Consider the following 16,251-nt stretch of genomic DNA (forward strand, 5'->3'; position numbering starts at 1 on the left):
GTGTGTGTGTGTGTGTGTGTGTGGACACTAATCAAACTATATACACCACGAATTTTTTATCTACAGACTTGGAATTTGGTATATAGGGTATTCAGACACGTGGAACACTTTTTAATCCGTTTTCATCCGAAAGGGCTGCTAAGGGGTCAAAAGTAAAATAATTGGTACGTGAGGGTCATCGGATTTTTATGTTTGTCAACTGTTTCAGGACTGCACATGCTCGAATCGTTCACATTATCTTAAGAATGAATAGTTTAAAAACAGTTTTTAAGGATTGTGTCAAGGTGGCATAATGGTTACCGTACTTGATTCGCTGTCTTTAGGTTTTCTTTTGATCTCAGCTTGAGGATTCTTTTTTTACTTAGAAGAAGTGAACTGTTAAAAAACATAATACTCGCATGCACATGTCTCAATTTCCTTCCGTTTTTTACTTCACTTTTGTTTAAAGAATTTAACGTTACGGTATTAACCGGACAACGCCGGGCACATTTTCTAGTAAATTATAAAAATATGCAAGAACCTGAGCCCCCTCTACAGTGCAACGAAAATACATCTGACAGCATCTAATATCTCTTCAAAATCACTATTTGTCCATGCACGGAATATTGTTGCCACATATGGGCTGATGTACTCCCACACTAGTCTCCTTATATTAAGCAGGGTCCAAAAATTAGTTTCAAACCTGAGAAGTTCTACGATGTCAACCAAGCTTCAATCCCTGCATATTGCTGCAATGTTGCATCCCTGTGCTTGTTTTACAAGTACTTTAATGGTATGTGCTCCGATGAACTCGTATTACTAATACCTCCTCTGCGTAAATACCCGCGACTTCCCATGCCTTCACTATAGAGATCCTCTGATGCTGAAGAGCATTCTACTCTGAAAGTTTCTTCGTTCGAACTACGAGACTTTGGAATATTCTTCTTCTACACTGCTTCCCGACTGTACTAACTTGCAGAAATTTAAGTGCAATATAGAACAGACATTTTGTTGCTCAACTCCCCATTTAGAATGTCTCTGTAAGCATGATCCCTTATCCACAGTAGCCCTTTATGCCTTAGTGAAAATGTGCTTTGTTTGAAGGTGAATATTAATCCAGAATTTATACTTACATTCACATATGATGTCAACAAAATCATTGAAAGCAGTCTTCAGGGTTTCGTAGTTTGTGACTCGGAAAATATGTTCTTTTGGTTTCCCCGAGGCGAGTACTTTCAATTCGTCTTCCTGGACTTCGTTTCCAATAGCGATAACAAAGATATCAGCGCCGAACTTTCGAATTTTTTGGGCCTCCACAAAGACATCTTTAGGATTTTCCAATGGACCATCGAGAAATGTAACGACTAGACGACGAGCATCTGCACGCCCCCCGTTCGACCGTTTGAAGGCACGACGTCGCACTTTTCTCAGAATATGATTTTCGATGACATGGTCATTCGAGCGCAGTTGCTGCATGAGGGCGTATTTATCCTGGTAGGCGTTCAAGTGGATGTCCTTGCTGCTTGGGCAGTTGTTGATGAACACCCCGATTCGGATAGGTTTATTGTTACCAACGTCCAGCTGGTCGGCTGTGTTAGCGATGAATTCTTTGATGATATTAGTGCGAACATCGCCCATTACCAAAGGATCTACCGCAAATATGATATCTGAGTCTTTAGTAGTAGGGCATCCTATAAAAAGGAAAACAAAGATAAATAATATTTTATTATAATGGAGATATGGTGTCTGTCTAAAATTAGAATTGCGTTAAAGATATTATCATTGTTATTTAGCTTGTTTTCTGCAGGATATTATTTTCATCGCTCTAGACATTGTCACTATGGGTGCCTTCAGGTTCATGGTTTATTTTCTATGAGATTTCTTCTGTATTTGAATCTATATTATATTTCTATTCGTTTATCTGTTTGTATGTCTGTCCGCTCGTTCCAATTTTTCACGAAAATTACAGAGTAAATCTGGCTATTTTGTATGGACCTTTGTTATGATAAGGTGCAGCGAACTATGTATTTTAATATCCGTTCGATGTACAGTTAGGGATTAATATCTAATACAAAATTGAGCACAAATTTAACCATATTTAACCATCAATTTCTCATCAAGCAGTAATCTTAAGTCAATGAGCTATAAGTATTGCCCACTTTAAATGGACTAAAAAATCTAGTTTGATCTATTTTGCTTATTTTTCTACGTTACCGTTTCTTATGATCTGAAATCTGTTTCAACTTCAGATAAAGCATATGCCATCATCTTCTCAATGTTTTTTGAAATTCGGAAAAAATGGAAACTATTTTCTTATTTTATATTAAAAATTCTGCGTTTATCTTTTAAGTAAACTTCATTCAAGATTGTCATTTATTACCCCCTTACAAAGGAGGAACCTGACACGATTTTTTTCTAAAGTTAATGTTTAAAGCCTGACTGTTTCGGCCCCAGTTACAGAAATGATTACGCTTCCCTCAGCATTTCACAATCCATAGTTCACAACTAGGACGTAAAAATAGGAATAATTAGTACAATTAGTTTACGAAAAAGAACGAAATTACTATTAGAAAAGTAAATAGTTTCGTTATATATGAACCATTTCTGCGTTATTTCATGAGTAATCAAGTGAAGGTTTTTATGTTTGAATTTATTAATATCTTTATAAATAAAAAATAGAATAATAAAGTCTATCTTAAAAGAACAATATATTGGCTACTTGAATTTTATGACTTGCTGTGCTTTCTCGGGCGATACTGTAACACACAGTGGACGGCACAGACACGAAATACTTTTACAAACAACATTTAAGTACACTTTTTCAGCTCTTAATATTCAAATTTTGAGGACTTGGCACTTGTTAGGAACATATGGAGACGCACGTGCCAGGAGGATATCAATATTTTTAAAGCAAATCGTATCAACAAACTGAAAAAAGAACAATTAAGGACGTATCACTCAAACACTAGCTATACCCGACAGTCATCACTCATGCCCAAATCGTGGTCTTGTTTGCAAATCACTCGCTGGACTTATATTTCATCTTCGACATAAACATCCAAACTGACCATGAAACTGTTAGACACCCATTCGTCAAAATTGACGGGCAAGTCCTTCGTACAATATTTATTTTTATTTTATTTATTTATTTTTTTTTACATCATATTAGTTTTTAGCAATCTAGTTTGTTATAGCAATCTTTTCGGTCCGTATACTATTATTACTGTCTCGGTAAGTTCTTAAGCATGGTGTTCACGAAAATGAAAAAAATAGCTTATATTTCTAATTAAACCTACATAAATAAGTTCCGTGGATATATGAGTTTTATTAATTTTGCTTTTTATGTTCTGATGTTTTGGACATGCTTATCATTACCTTTCTTTTGATGAATTACACTCATAGAAAATTAATATACCTCTGTGTTGGCTGTCTTAGTGCTAATGAAACGGTGAATTAAGAAAGGATCTTTGCAGATATTAATAAAGACATGTTACTGGAAAATATATATATATATATATATATATATATATATATATATATATATATATATGTGCTTATATGTGTGTATATATATGTATATATATGTATATATATAAATATGTGCGTATATGTGTATATATGTATATATATGTATACATATGTATGTATATATATGTATGTATATATATATATGTATATATATGTATGTATATATCTGTATGCGTGTGTGTATATGTAAACATGTATATATATATATATATATATATATATATATATACATATAATCACAAGTTTTGTATATACACAAGAAAGTCATTTACAAGAAAATAACTATTTTGTTAATATTCATTGATAAAATTAGTTGTTTGTTTGAAAAATATTGGCCGATTTTAACTAACTTTTAAAGAGCTGATTTAAGTTGGTTAAATGCTTAAAAAGCGTTACATATTATTTCATCAATTTCTAATAATGTCTTTCAGAATACAATTTTGAAAGAAAGCCATAAATGACTTAGATGACACAAAGGAGAAATGCGCATATTTTTCTGACATGAATTCAAAGTCAGTCAAAATGCTCCCCAAACACACGAGAATATCGAACATCGTAAAAGATGGTAGAGGAAAGGTTCGCAAAAGTTCGATGAACCGAATCAAACTCATAAGTTGCAAAAGCGCCATAAATTGGAAGATGCGTTCAATGTGTTTCAATTTTGTTTCTGAAATCGGCCATTATTTACGGAACATCCTAATATTAAATATGTCCGTCTGAAGTGGATATAGAGTTTCTTGAATTATAAAAAATAGGAATCGTACTTACTGGGCTGATCTTTCGGAACAACTGCAAAAATAAGTAAAAAATCATGAATAAATGACGATGAAAATATGAAAAACACAATAAATGTAAATAATTCAATATGGGATATTTAAATTAAAAGATTTATATTGAAAAATATGTTTAAACTTTACATGCAAACATTGATATTATTATTTGTCCATGCGTTGTTATATTTATCAGTTATTAATGGAAACAATATTCTTTCTAAATTACGATATTAGTCTGATATATTGATGCACTCTGGTTATATAAAAATAGTTGAAGTTGAGTCATTAGTTTTTGTGTAGATTTTAATCAAAATATATTTATAATATTCAAACAAAACCGAAGGGGCTATATAATATGCAAATCAAACCTAACGATTTATAACAAAAATAATACTAAATTGTTTATATACTAGCAGCCATGTTAAAATAACTGTTAACGCAAAAAAAAGGGAAGGAGCTATACAATACTCAAACGAACATATAGGAACTACTTGGTACTGAAAATGAAATCAATATCGCATCTACGCAGAATCACGAACTTAAACATAAATCACACACACACACACGCGCGCGCACACACACACACACACACACACACACACACACACACACATATATATATATATATATATATATATATATATTATAGAGTGTAATAGACAGGGTCTAAATGAGCAATGTCTCATTAAAATATATTTAAAGGTGCTGTGCTCTGAGTATTGCAGTTATAATAAACTCTATAGGGTAATTACACCTATAGAGCTTTATATATATATATATATATATATATATATATATATATATATATATATATATATATAAGTATTGGCTGTCTGGGAGCTTCTCACATTTTCTATATCCAAAGCAAACCTAGAACTCATACCAATTAAAGACCCTGAAGATTTTTTTTATCATTTGCAATGTGAGAAAGATGAAGATAAAGTCGGTGTTCGTGCAATAAGTAAATATTTCATTTTTTTTTTTTGTTTATTTATAATAGATTGTTTTTTAGATTTTAATCCGCGTAAAACTTTAAAATCTCATCGGCAATCGTTTTGATCTCATATGATACGTGGTTATTATATTTATTTATATTTAGTAAACATTATATTTATTCATGATTAGTAAATATTATATTTATTTATGATTATTTAATATTATATTTGTTTCTATTTATTAAATATTATATTTATTTATGATTAGTAAATATTATATTTATTTATGATTAGTAAATATTATATTTATCTATGATTAGTTAATATTATAATAATTTATGATTAGTAAATATTATATTTGTTTATATGAATTGCAAGGATGATATAAACATTGTTCAGAGTCAATACTGCATTTATCCATTACTAATGTTATTTTTATATAATACACAGACAGGTTTTCTAGTCTATATATAAAGCATAACATATGTATATGTGTCCGCTCATCAGTTTTCTTGGGTTGAACAGCGGATAAAACCTGAGTCATATGCAGAATCATCAGACTCCTGTGAATGTTTTAATCGAATTTTCAACGACTAAACGTGTTTAAGTGTTTAAAATAATGTACAGGGTATTTTATTGTTTAAATTTGTTTGTGTTTAAATTTGATTGCGTTTGGCTGATTTACTTCTTCGATTTTGGTAGCCACGTTATTAATGGACGCAGCAGAAAACAATTTTCAAACTTTCAAAGGTGATTATTCTTTTCAAAAGTGAAAATCCGTCTTGGAGACTGACAAATTTCATAACTGTTTAACTGAATTTTGTTTTCAATGATTACAATGTTGTTGCGACAGTGAAATGAGAAGATTCTGAAACAACTACAACTCGTCAAAAAGGAAATGCTTTCTTCTTAAAAACGAATTTCTCGCTTTTGTTGAAATAAATTACATTTGACAAATTACCCGTTTTACTAACGACAATATTGTATAATAAAGTGGATTATTTCTTTCAAAGCATATTTTTTCTTTAATATCATTTAACAACGGGGACATTTTTTAAATTTCCTTTTTATATTTGTAAGCATATTTTTTAATAAAACAATAGTTATACTATTTTACTTGTAAGTGGGCGCGAAATTAAAGGATTTTTTTTTTACAAATTTTTTTAGTTATTTCTAATATTTTTTCAATCCGAGCGACGCCATGTTCATATTTTAGTTTGCATAAAAGAAAACAAACTTGAATCACTTACTTAGACAAGTCTTGATTGCTAGAATATTCTGAATCGATGCTAAAGCATCGAAATCCGCGAGGTGAAATGCGAATTTTGCTTTGGGGTCTTCAGATTCGCTGGCGATATTATTAATCTCCGACATAGAAATCTTCATGCCAATACCAATGGCGAAAATGTATATTCCTTTATCTTTCGTTAGTTTCGCTTCGGCAGCGGTTTTTTCAGGGTACATTGATTTGCCGTCGGTGAGTATGATTGCAATATGCGCAACGTCCTGACGAGCGACATTCGGGGCAAACGCCTCCTCGCGCATTCTGCGGATGGCTTTTGCTGTGTAGGTTCCACCCAGTCGATGCTCGGTCTTTTTGACAACTTGGATGATTTCGCTTTTGTTGGTGTAGTCTTTGAAACTGAATTGGGGATAGAAGTCGTTAGCGAATAGGCCCATGCCTATGCGAGTGCGGTCTGGGTTGACATCAAAGATCTCAATCACGTTGGCGATAAAGTCGAGTTGTTTGAGGAAGTCAATCCCCCAGATGCTCGTCGAAGTGTCGACAAGGAAGTAGACGTCTGCTGGTTTTCCACCACAATCTGTAATGCAAACAGATAAATGATAATTAGCTCTTGAAACTAATTCCTATACTAATGCAAGTGTGTTAACAAAAAAATAGCGGCAGAATCTGTTTTTCTCTCTTTTGTTTATTTCATATTCAGCATCTCACAGATGCGTATCTTTTAATTTAATTCAAAATTGTGATTAATATAACATGTGCTGTCAAACTTAGACATTCACAAAAGCAAAGGAAAAGAACAACACAAAAAGGAAACTATCGTTGAAGAGATTTTAAAAGGATTATACATGACAATTTTAAATCAAAGGAAGCCAAAAGAAGATATTAAATTAAAAAAAAGATCATTTATCACCGATAAAAGAAACTTGACGATAAGGTTTATTGTTAAATTAATTTGCAAAATAATTATCCGTTATCAGCAATAACTAAATTGTAAACGGTTGGTGCAATGTAAGTTAAAAATAGTGATCAAAAGAAGCGGAAGTTTGTAGAAACTTGTTAGTTGTCAGATTTAGAAGTGCACGCCTATCTTCCGTTTTCCTGCTTTCCAGCAGACTACAATCTGATTGTCTTCAAGTCCAACGTAAACAAGTTCTTGATGAGCCGTTCCACTTAAGTAAACAAATTTACCGAATTTCCATTACTAACGATTACTATATTGTCCAATTGACTACTGTACACTCTTAACCCTTATCCTCGAGTGGTCTCTGAGCCTTGATAAGTGGTGGTTTCTATGTAAAAAAACACCACTTTTATTTTGTTTATATGACTGACCAATGGTAACGAATTGTATAAGAACTCATAGTAATTAGGAAATAAACAATAATATTTAACTTACAGTATGTATCTGGTTCCATAGGGTAGGCTATGACCTGAAATGATGGAAAAGATAAACATTAAAAAAAAGGGTAAAAAAATAACAACTGTAAAAGAAGGGGAAACAGTCATTGTAAATATTTCGCGTGATAAAAATGCTAATTTAACGCAATAATTGTCAGACATGGGAACCTAAAATGTCAAAGTTGGTTCGAATTGCATTCGAAATGTTTGTATGCCTTTTATTTGCTCTTATTTACTTTCCTCCCCACGAGAACAGAATGAGACACAAGATCGTTTTTAAGTAGTTTCCCAAAAGGAACACTCTAACTTAGAACAAAATAAAATTGCCTCAATCTAGAAAGACATCTACATCACTAACCGCGGATAGAAAAGGCTAACTGCAGTATCAGAACAGATACTACACTTTGCTTATAACCAAAAGGCTTTCGGTTGATAAAATAACATACTTGATTGTTGTCACCAATATTTAACATATTACTTTTCTACATAACAAATTTTCATAACATTTTCATAACATTGCAATTCATCATCAAGCGTTTGTCTCGCATCTTACAGAAGACAAGCTCTTATGTATTAATTATCTATAAGAATCCCCCTCTCTCTTTCTCTCTCTCCTTTGTTTTTTCTCTCGTGCACTCTCTTTTTCTTTTACACACACACACACACACACACACACACACACACACACACACACACACACACACACACACACACACACACACACACACACTGGTGAAACCAGATCAGGCTGTCTGAAGATACCGACTTCCTGACCTAAAATTCACCAAATATTGATGCTATTGTTTTTATTCCTTTCACTTTATAAAATTCAAACAAGTTCTGCAAATCCATAACAAAAACAAAAATAATGCGCTACAAAAAAAAAATCACACCAAGCACCATGAATAATTATTTAAACATATAAACTTAAGCATAACATTTTATCCCAAATAATCCAATTCAACATTAAATAATCAGAAAAGGGTTCAACAACCAGACCAAAATCTCTTGAAGACACATTACTTTATCATGCCATTTTATTTAACCTCTTTTTCTGCACACTTCCACTATTCTTTCTAGACATACTTATAAATTTCAATGCAGAGAGGAAGATCAACACTCTCGAAGGAACAACATTGAAAGGAGTCACTGAGTTTACGTACGTGTGCAGCAACATAGGTTCCACGGAGAGAGATATCAAAATTCACATCTCAAAAACATGGGTTGTATTGGATAAGCTGTGGTCAGTATGGATAACTGACAAACTGAAAAGGCAGTTCGTCAGAGCAGTGGTGAATCGGTCCTTGTTTACAGTGCTACAACTTGGACACTCACCAAAAGATTGGAAAGAAAGCTAGACGGTGCATACACCCGTATGCTACGAACACTGTTAAATATATCTTGGCAAGATCATCCCACAAAGCAGCAACTTTATATCAACCTACCTGCCATATTTACTACCATCAGTGAGCGATGTTTTGCCAGTCACTGCCAGAGAAGCAAGCAAGAGCTGGTGAGAAATGTATTGCTGTGGACTTCACGGCACAGGCACACAAGCATAGGATGACCTAGATCCATGTACATCCAGCAAATGGCACATGACGCCAACTGTGATCCTGAAGATCTGAGGCAGTATAACATCATAACTGGCACTTATGCTTATATGTTGATAATATAAGCTTTCAACTGGTATCATATGAACTTTGGAGTGAAAAGTTCAACCTGTAAGTTTAATATTTTTGCTGGTTTTGTCTGTAATCATATATTTAGTCTTTGAGTAAGTTGTTTGTAATCCTATTTCGGTCAAATTCTTCGCACATTGTGCGTACTTGCAGAGCAGTGTATAGTTGTGCCCTACTACTACTACTACTACTACTTCAGAATCCAAACAAACTCGTAGTAGTAAACACGAACACGTGTTGGCTACTTACTCTTTAAGAGCGGTGTGGTGTCTTTTCTTAAACTGCCTTTTTTAAGATAAAACAATTTCAATAAAAATTTTAAATGCTTTCTGATACAAGTCAAGCTCAAATCTTTACACGCCCTGCTAATTTAAACTTTAATTTTTAAATTCAATTTAAATTGGTGATGGAAAATTATTACCAACTACGCTTTCGTATAAATGATGTAATTCAATGGTGGTAACTCTGATATGTTTTTAATGTGAAAAGAAAAGAGACGTTTTAATTAGACGAGGCACTACCAAATACATTAATTCGATAACTACAAAATTTTGCTAATTTCCTTGTCAAATTCTCTTAAATTCTAAAGAAAAACGATTGTTTTCAATGTCTGTTTCACACGGAAAGAAAATTAAAAAATAAAATGAATGTACAGTTTTCTTTGTAAGTTTAAACAATACGTTTTTACACCATATCCCTAGTTTTTTACTCACGTTTATCTCTTAACAAGGCATATCACCACTTCAGCGTAAGGGGTTACTATTTGGGGTCATTCCTAGGAAAGATTTACAAGATGGTTTGCGTTACATTTAAACTTCTGCATATCAGTACACTCAGGGAAGCAGGTAGTAGGAAAGGAATTCCAAAGTTCAAAAGAAGAAACTATTAGAGTAGAAAGCTTTCAATAGTAAAGGGATGTGATTTTGTTGCTTGGTGGATTTGTGGTTTAATTGTTCGTGACATTTTGGCTGGGAGCAAAGGGTAGTATCTGCACTTTTTCCATCCTCGATTAGTGGAGGAGAAATCTTTCTAGACTGAGGCAATTATTATTTTTGTTCCTATTTAGAGTGCTCCTTTTGGGGGAATTGGATTTCCCAAAATTAGAAACAGACCCCATGTCTAATTCTGCCCTCATGACGGGGGGGGGGGGGCAAGTAAATAGGAACATAAAACAAGCATCTTATAAGCATTTAACATAAAAATGACGGTGGCTATGTGGTTAACGACACGGACTGAAAACCTAGGTGTGCCTGGTTCGAATTCAGTTCGTTCCACAATAAACACTTTCATCAAACTAACACTTGGCCTTGTGTCTAATCCGCTAAAAACAAAAGCAAATAAAATAACATGCAACGTATGAACAGATTTGGTGCTTGTTAAGATAGAGTCGACATATCGATGTTTTTATATGTTGTTTTAAGCAAAAGCAACGGTACTTACTTAATTGTCGTGTCGAAAATTGTAATATATTTAAAAATTACGAAAATTCATCGAGTAGCAAATTATTTAAAGTTAAAAATAATTTTTACGAAAAATTTGAGGAAATTGCATTTTCTCTAAATGTAAACACCGTGAAGATTGCGAATACAAGGAGCATACTTTGCCCCCTTTTCCGCTAATGTAATGACTGATAATTTGTTTTAGCCGATATACTTTTTTTTTGTTTTACTAAAAACACTATAGCAGTTGTTCTATTCGATGGATTTTCGTAATTTTGGGATATATTACTATTCTCAGCACGACAATTAAGTAAGTACTGTTGTTTGGGCTTAAAATCACATATATATATATAAAAAATCGATCTGTCGACTATCTGAACAAGTACCACAGATTTGTAGCTTGAGCTGTGAAGTTGAGGTGCATTAGAATTGAATAAGTAATACTTACCAGGGTTAGTCCTGACAGCAGAACGATGAGATAGGTTTCGATTTTCATTGTTGTTTTCAGTTGCTAATAAATATATCTTCAGATGTTGCAAATATAGCAAGCGCCGGCTGTATCCTCACAACAAATAATATTTGCTGCGTCGGTGTTTTCGTAGCAGTGAGCAAAAATGTGTTCGGTTTTCTCAAGAAAAAGGGAGGACTCTCCAATTTGATTTCTCTTGTTTAAGAATGGCAGCAGATGAAATAGAAAGTTATTTCTTCTTCGGAAGGAAAATAATAACTTTTGCTTTACTCGGCCTTCTTTATATGCAAGTCGCTTTGCAGGAGATGGCCTGGACAAGACGGTGGTTGGGTCAAAGTTTATAATCTATGCCGGGAATATAGTAAAGAATTAGCGGCATGGCTGAGGATAGGAGTGGGTGGTGTACGGTCTTCCTTATATGGTAAGTTAGCATCTGGGAAAAAATGCGGTACGCACGATCTACTTCCGGCTTTCAAGCTAAGCCCATCCCACTCATGTCGTGTTGTCGAATGAAATACAGAGTGTGTACGAAAAAGGGCAGGGCACACGCTTTGGGGGAGGGTGTATGGAAAAGCGTAAAACTACCATAATATGGCTGTCCGCATATATATTTTTACACACACACACACACACACACACACACACACACACACACACACACACACACACACACACACAATGATGATAATAAATAAATATATGGATACAATAATAAAAATATGTAGATAATAGCGGGAAAATGTGCGTCGGTTAACCAGAGGAATCAAGGGAAGAGAAGAAGAAAGAGAAAATGAAAACAACGAATCAAATGAAGGCAAGAAAATATGCAAAAATGCGCGGCACCCACGTGGACGGGTTCGTGTTTTTCAGGATGTTTTGTTGCGTCGCTTGTGGCCCGTGCTTGCGGCTTGTGTGCGTGTGTGCGAGGGCGGCTAACCTTTTGCTTGGGATTGCAATGGAATACAGTTTTTCTTTTTTATTCAACATTCCTTCTTACCATAAATTTGATAAAAAACGAAACAAACAAAAGATTTATTTTCCTACTTTGTTTTGTTAAAAACATGTTTGCAACTAAAACTGGAAATGAAGTATCTATCTATCTATCTATCTATCTATCTATCTATCTATCTATCTATCTAATAAAATATACTTGATTCTATTTGTCCCTGATAGTGTATATACATGTGTGAGTATGTATGTGTCCATCTGTCTTATTAGATATAGTTTTCTATCTCTATATCTATAGGAGTTTATATATACGAGGTGCCTTAAATAAGTTTCCAGACTTTTTTGTACAGGTATTTAAAACCATCTTAAAATCTTGAAAATTCAATGTTATTGCTATACATAAGATGACTGATGAAATTTAATGATGTCAGGTTCAAATAAACAATTGCAGCAGGGATTGGAATACACCCAACTAAAGTCTGATTGTCACAGCTGGTGAATTTCAAAAATGCAATCTTGACGTGAGGACATTTTAGAAGAACGATATGCAATAAAATTATGCTTTAAACTTAAAAAATGCCACAAAAACGTGTGGAATGCTTCAGACTGATTTTGGATCATCTTGCATTAATCGAGCATCAGTTTTTGAGTGGCATAAGAGATTCAAGGAAGTTAGGGAGTCTGTCAGGGATGATGAGAGGTGTGAAATAGGTAAGGAATCAGAACACCAGAGTTGATTGGCCAAATAAAGAATTTCATGAATAATGACCGTCATGTGTCTATAGAGACAATAAGTGCACAATTTGATGTCAGTGTGGGAACTGTACACACAATTATTCGTGAAGAACTGAAGATACGAAAGATGTGGGCGAATGCACCAGTCCACAACTCAATGTTTGTCACAGACAATTGACCAAGATGGGCATCAAGACAATTCCTCACTCTCCCTATAGTCTAGACCTTACTCACTGTGACTTTTCGTTATTCCTGAGCTCAAGGAAAATCTGTCGTTATGAGACACTTGAGGAGATGAAAGAGACCGTGACGCGGGTCATTGACAAGCTAACACAAGCGTATTTCCATGGCGTTTTCTAGAACTTGTTGGAACGAAAAAAGTGCTTTCCAGCCGGAGGAGATTATGGTAGAGGTATTGACAACGGAGGCTCTAAAAATGTTTCAAAGCCTCCTAAAAAATGAAAATAACAGCGAGTACCCATGCGAACGCAAAAAAAAAAAAAAAGAAATAGCAGGCAGGCAGGCAGGCTCGAGCCTGTAACGCTAAGAGGAAAAGAAAGTGAAAAAAAATAAAGTGAACGGTATAGTCGCCGCGTTCACCGTGATATCAATAAAAGTGTCCATACGAACAAAATCTGGAAACATATTGAAGGTACCTCGTATCTGCATACCTTCAATTGAGTATGTGCTTATGCATCTCAGTATTTAAGTGAAAATGATTTACGCCAACCAATTTCTAAATATAAAATTTACGTCTTTATAAAAACTGCTTCATTATCAAATATATTCCTAACAAATCCTTTGTATCTCAAATCTCATTTGTCTATGATAATAATAGTTGGACTTGTTTAGTTTATTTTATTTTAAAAATGTTTTAGTTATAAATCCCTTTTAGAAATTAAAGTTGAGCGCTCTACTGAGATTGAAGAAAAGCGATCAACTTTAGCGCAAATACTTCATTGCGCCAGCCAGTCGTTGTATTCTCTCTAACTGTTTACTCTTCATGTCCGATGATTTAGTATTGGTAGGCATGTACGAATTTCCCTAAATTATTGTGTAAATTGTCGGTGGCTTGGAAATAGAATGATAGACTATGAAGTCAAGTCTGGTTTCGAATCACCTGACTAGTTATAATTATCACTTTCTACACTGATGATTGCATAAGCATGAAACACTAGTGTCTGTAGGTGTAAAAATAACGGGTTATATATATATATATATATATATATATATACCTCACCTGCACGAAACACGAAACACGATATAACTATTAAAATGTCTAATAAAAAATAAAGCCAACACAGGATCATCTAGTTTAGATGCAAAAAAGATTTAAAAAAATGAAATCACATTCCAAGCTAAAAACGTTTTATTGAAAAACACGGAGGATCAACTTGATTTGTATCGGTCAAGTTCAGTAATTTTCTCCACTTCACTGATCCCATGTTTCTTTTTAGACACTCCTGCTGATATCCCTTTTCGATGCGAGACATCACCCTATAACGTACGAATGCTGAGTTATATGTTTAAATACAAAAGCTAAACATGCTTGTTTTATATTCTACTAGCATGGGTACTCGGCATTGCCCGTGAGTCGAGAGGCGGTATAGTAAGGCTACTGAGCAACCAACCCAGAAAAAAGACTTTTCTTCAATTAAAATACCAGTGACTTCTCTTGTGAGCACAAAAAAAAAAAAAATAGCCGCGGTACCCAGGCTCGAACCTATAAGGCAAAATAGGAAAAGAGGTGAAAAAAAAGCACATGCGTTAGCTGTCTCGCCCACGGCGTACTTATGACACGCGACCCTTCGAAATAAGGTGTTTTAAACGTAGGTTGAGATCGCTAGACGTGAATGGCATGCAAAAATGTCAACGCAAAGACTGACCTCCCCTTGCAAAAAACTGCCCAGTTGACCAGCAGAAAATTAATCTTTTGGGCCAATTATTTTGATATTTGTTGTCAAAGAGATCGATCTTTCTAACTATACTAATTTTGTCAGTGTTTGTTGCGTGTGTCAAAAGATTTTGGCAGACATACAAACAGACACACAGACACACATATTCCGTTTTATATAATAGACTAGCGGGGGTACCCGATGTTGCTCGGGTGTGGAGGTTTTATAGTAGAGGTATTGATCAACGGAGGCCCTAAAAACGTTTCAAAGTCTCCTAAAAAAATTAAAATAACAGCGAGTACCCGTGCGAGCGCCAAAAAGTAGTAGGCAGGCAGGTTCGAACCTGTAACGCTAAGAGGAAAGGGAAGTGAATTAAAAAAAAAACGCAAACGGTTTAGTCGCTGTATCCACCGTGACATACTACCTCACCGCCGTTCAAATTAAGCTTAGTCATTGCAAAGCGTATGATGACTTTTTAAAAATGTCGGCGAAAAAAGTGAACACTCTTTGTAAAAAATGACCCAGTTGAGGATGAAGGAATTAATATTTTGGGCCAAATTTTAGATATTTGACGGCCGAGAGACTGGGCTTTCAAATCATGTAAATTTCTTCAGTATTGGTCGCGTGTGTCGAAAGTATTTGCGAGACATACAGACATACACATACACTAAAAGACGTTTGAGATTTATATTATAGACTAGGGAGTACCGGCGTTGCCCGATGTGGAGAGGTATGTAAGGGGGGAATAAAAACAAAAGTAGGCAGCCCAGGTGGAGAGAGGTGTTAAAAAGTTGGTAGTAGCGGGAGTGTGAAGAGTTTGGAGGGAGGGAAATCAAAACCAATCGTTGGCAGCCCGGGTGGAGAGAGATGTTTAAAAAAAAAAAATAACGCGAAGGAGGAAAAAAAGGTGAAAAAAAAAAAAACTAACGTCTTAGTTGATGCTTCCATCGCAAAACTAGAAATCACGAGCATCTAAATTAAGGGTAATCAATCCAAAGGAGACGATGAATTGCGAAAATGTCGACGCAAAAACCGACTCCTCCTTATAAAAAATGATCCAGTTGAGAATGAAGGAATTAATGTTTTTGGCCAATTTTTGGATATTTGTCGTCAGGATCCGTCGCGTGTGTCGAAAGTTTTTAGCAGAAATACGAACACACGAACACACAAACGCACACACAAACAGACAGTTGAGATTTATATAATATATTAGCCATTAGCATT

The 16,251-nt window shown here is 34.4% G+C and overlaps 1 protein-coding gene across 1 annotated transcript in view; it reads right to left on the reverse strand.

Moving 5' to 3' along the window:
* LOC145284417 (matrilin-1-like) overlaps window positions 1–11,733 on the reverse strand; it is a 17,612-nt gene extending 5,879 nt beyond the window's left edge. The window contains exons 1-5 of the mRNA XM_080133176.1: window positions 11,429–11,733; window positions 7,858–7,891; window positions 6,466–7,038; window positions 4,276–4,296; window positions 1,113–1,670 (exon numbers count right to left, since the gene is read on the reverse strand). Of these exons, the coding sequence (XP_079989302.1) occupies window positions 1,113–1,670; window positions 4,276–4,296; window positions 6,466–7,038; window positions 7,858–7,891; window positions 11,429–11,476 (1,234 nt within the window). The 5' untranslated portion in view covers window positions 11,477–11,733. The remainder of the gene's footprint in view (window positions 1–1,112; window positions 1,671–4,275; window positions 4,297–6,465; window positions 7,039–7,857; window positions 7,892–11,428) is intronic.
* Window positions 11,734–16,251: the final 4,518 nt, after the last annotated feature.

This window comes from Euprymna scolopes, chromosome 9 (assembly GCF_053919585.1).
Source record: "Euprymna scolopes isolate OS-2025 chromosome 9, ASM5391958v1, whole genome shotgun sequence".
NCBI classification, from domain to species: domain Eukaryota; kingdom Metazoa; phylum Mollusca; class Cephalopoda; order Sepiida; family Sepiolidae; genus Euprymna; species Euprymna scolopes.